Source organism: Triticum urartu, chromosome 2A (genome assembly GCF_056163025.1).
Source record: "Triticum urartu cultivar PI428250 chromosome 2A, HENAU_Tu73, whole genome shotgun sequence".
In the NCBI taxonomy this organism is placed as follows: domain Eukaryota; kingdom Viridiplantae; phylum Streptophyta; class Magnoliopsida; order Poales; family Poaceae; genus Triticum; species Triticum urartu.
In genome coordinates, this window is record NC_141874.1 from 573,209,075 (window position 1) to 573,211,763 (window position 2,689).

The 2,689-nt window shown below is 44.6% G+C and overlaps 1 protein-coding gene across 2 annotated transcripts; it reads left to right on the forward strand.

The window, feature by feature from the left end:
• Window positions 1–361: 361 nt before the first annotated feature.
• Window positions 362–2,342, forward strand: LOC125538829 (mitochondrial pyruvate carrier 1). 2 transcript variants are annotated; one of them, XM_048702127.2, is made up of 5 exons: window positions 362–525; window positions 692–789; window positions 1,571–1,625; window positions 1,718–1,853; window positions 2,041–2,342. In XM_048702127.2, exons 2-5 carry the CDS (start codon window positions 694–696, stop codon window positions 2,078–2,080), a joined length of 327 nt encoding a protein of 108 aa, XP_048558084.1. In that variant the 5' UTR covers window positions 362–525; window positions 692–693; the 3' UTR covers window positions 2,081–2,342. The 2 variants fall into 2 exon arrangements, with proteins under 2 accessions (XP_048558084.1, XP_048558085.1); XM_048702128.2 differs by having other exon boundaries at window positions 382–525; window positions 684–789.
• The last annotated feature ends 347 nt before the right edge of the window (window positions 2,343–2,689 follow it).

Below are 2,689 nucleotides of genomic sequence, written 5' to 3' on the forward strand. Positions count from 1 at the left end.
CGCCCATCCTGCCAATGATCAGAAGTCATCAGGGGAGGAGAGCCGCTGGAGACAACATCGGCAAACAATGACTAGTGTAATTTTACCTTTTTTCTCTGGGGATTTGGGGAAGGGAAAAAAGCCAAGCGGTTTCAGCATACCCGTACAATTTATGCTGGGCTAACGGAATATGTTGTATTCCTTGTCAAATTCGATACCATACTCAAACACGAATCGTACTCCTTGTCAAATTCGAGACCATACTCAAATATGAATTTTGTACAGTTTTGCTAAAGCACATCTAGATGTGCCATTAGTATTGCAGATCTAAGTCCCTTGGTCAAATTTAAATTTCACATTATTTATATGCTCAACTTGGAAGAAAAGAAGCATCAAGGAAAAAACTTAAAATAAAAGAGTACAAAATCGTTCCTCTTCTCCATCTACTCCACCAAACCCCCATCCCCATCTCTCCTCCCCTAGGCTCGCCTTCGCCGTCGGTCGGGCTCCCTCTCCGACACGCCGCCGTCGATACATCCACCCGAGGTATCTACATCTCTACCCCTCCCCGTCTTTCCAGGCGGGTGGATCTGCTTGCCTAACCCTATGGATAGCGGGATCCCTCCGCCCTGTTGAAATTTCCACCCGTATTCCCTGCTGCGTATGTCGAGATCGCTCAGGCACTGATGCGATTTGGTATTGAGATTGGCAGGCATGGCGACGGCGTTCAAGGCGTTCGTGAACAGCCCCGTCGGCCCCAAGACCACCCACTTCTGGGGCCCCGTCGCTAACTGGGGCTTCGTCCTCGCGGTACGCACTCCGTCGATTCTGCATCTTGTTTCTTCCTTGCAAAACCTGTGCAATTGGTCGATTGCAACAACGAGAATATTGTAATTTCCCACTGTGGCGGTGTTATCTAGGCGAAGATTTTGCAATCTACCGAGAGAATCTGAGTCCTGTCCCTTTCTTGGGGCTGTATGATTAATGTACATGTATCAGGAAATTGGTTCTGCTTGACGAACATCTCCTAGATAGTTTGTTTTAGGATGCTACAGTGGGAGCTCTTAAAGAAAAAGGATCTTAGTTATTATTCTGTCAAGTATCGTATATAAAGTGAATTTCAGGTTGGGAAAGATGATGTTCAATGATTAACCAACCTCTTTGGGTCAATGTATCTGTAAAAACTATACGTGTAGATGTTGTTAGTTGTGACAGTAATATGTATGGATTTATGAGTCTTTTGGGGTGCTTGACGACTGCTTATGGGCTAAACATGTGCAATTTGTTGCATCATGATATATTTTTCCGATGGTTAATAGTAATATGCATTAGTGTTGGTGAACCTATAAAATTGTTTATCCTTCATATACACCACCTTGGAATTGTTCATGACTGTCACGTAAAGAGATGTGACACATTAACACATTCATTTAAGTGTATATATCAATGTGGGAGTATTTTCTCCGGAAGTATGGATTAGGCCTCCGTAATTGAATAATCTTCTTATGCTCTACCTTGATTTTATTCATCCTTAGTGGACATCGGGTCAGTATCATGTATAAATCGTTCTAATTGTTATTTTTGGTTATAGGGTTTGGTTGACTTGAACAAGCCTCCTGAGATGATATCTGGCAATATGACAGCCGGTAGGTCAAATACTCAGCAATTTGTCTCGCAGTTCACAATTCCTATTTGATGAACAGATCGAACTATCACTAATGCCTATGGTTTTCTGCAGCCATGTGTGTGTATTCTGGGCTCTTTATGAGGTTCGCGTGGATGGTACAGCCCCGGAACTACTTGCTTCTGGCATGCCATGCCTCCAACGAAACCGTTCAGCTCTATCATTTATCTCGCTGTGCTAGGGCTCAGGGGTAAGATCTAAGCTATGTGCAGTAAAATTGTTCCCACTTCCTACCATAGTCGCAATCACCAAAACTTTACCAGATAAATGGCTTTATATTTTGCTTTTATCCCCAATCGGATCGATCAAACTCTTATGTGTTGCAGCAATGTAGCATGGTACGTGATGATAACGATGTCTGCGTTTGGATTTGGCAGGTATCTGGATTCCAAGAAAGAGCCGGAGGCCCAACAGTAAAGGGTGTGGTGTTTCTGAAGTCGGAGGAGCCTTGATTCCGCAGCCAGTCTTTCAATAAGTAAAATTTGTTTCTGAAGCTTTGCAATGCCCTTCATGAGAAAAAAAACCTATAAAGTGGAAATTTCTATTTCTATGATACTCATGCCTGCAATGTAGCATTACAGCTGTCTTGTTCCTGAATCATGGTACATGACATATTTTTTCTTCTCAATGCACATAGCCGGGGTTAAGTTATCGACCCCGGAGCCACTCCTTGATTTTACTGTTGATTTCCACCACGTCCATAGTATCTTGTGCCTTGCCCCCGCCACAAAGTTGTGTACACCACAGCGAGAGTGGCGATATGGTGGACGAGCTCGCCTGCTCCTGCTTTGTGGACCAGTGGGACAGCGTGATGATGGAGATGGCATTTACTGCTCGCAGAAACGCAGGTGAGTTTGCACAGCAGAAAACGCATGCATACGGGTGTGGGGCCGTATGGGGAAACGACGGCCTGGACAGACGCCGTAACGGAGAGCTGACGAAGACGTCAGCGAACATCTGGGTGGGCTGTTCGTGAGTAGTACTCCTATTTTTCTTTCCGTGAGTAAAACAAAGGCTAGCAAGGCA

Bases quoted from the DNA above. Each gene is read 5' to 3' on its own strand.
- LOC125538829 (XM_048702127.2), top strand. From the start codon at position 694: ATGGCGACGGCGTTCAAGGCGTTCGTGAACAGCCCCGTCGGCCCCAAG. The intron at 790-1,570 runs GTACGCACTCCG...TTTTGGTTATAG, and splicing joins ACTGGGGCTTCGTCCTCGCG to GGTTTGGTTGACTTGAACAA. The intron at 1,854-2,040 runs GTAAGATCTAAG...TGGATTTGGCAG, and splicing joins CGCTGTGCTAGGGCTCAGGG to GTATCTGGATTCCAAGAAAG.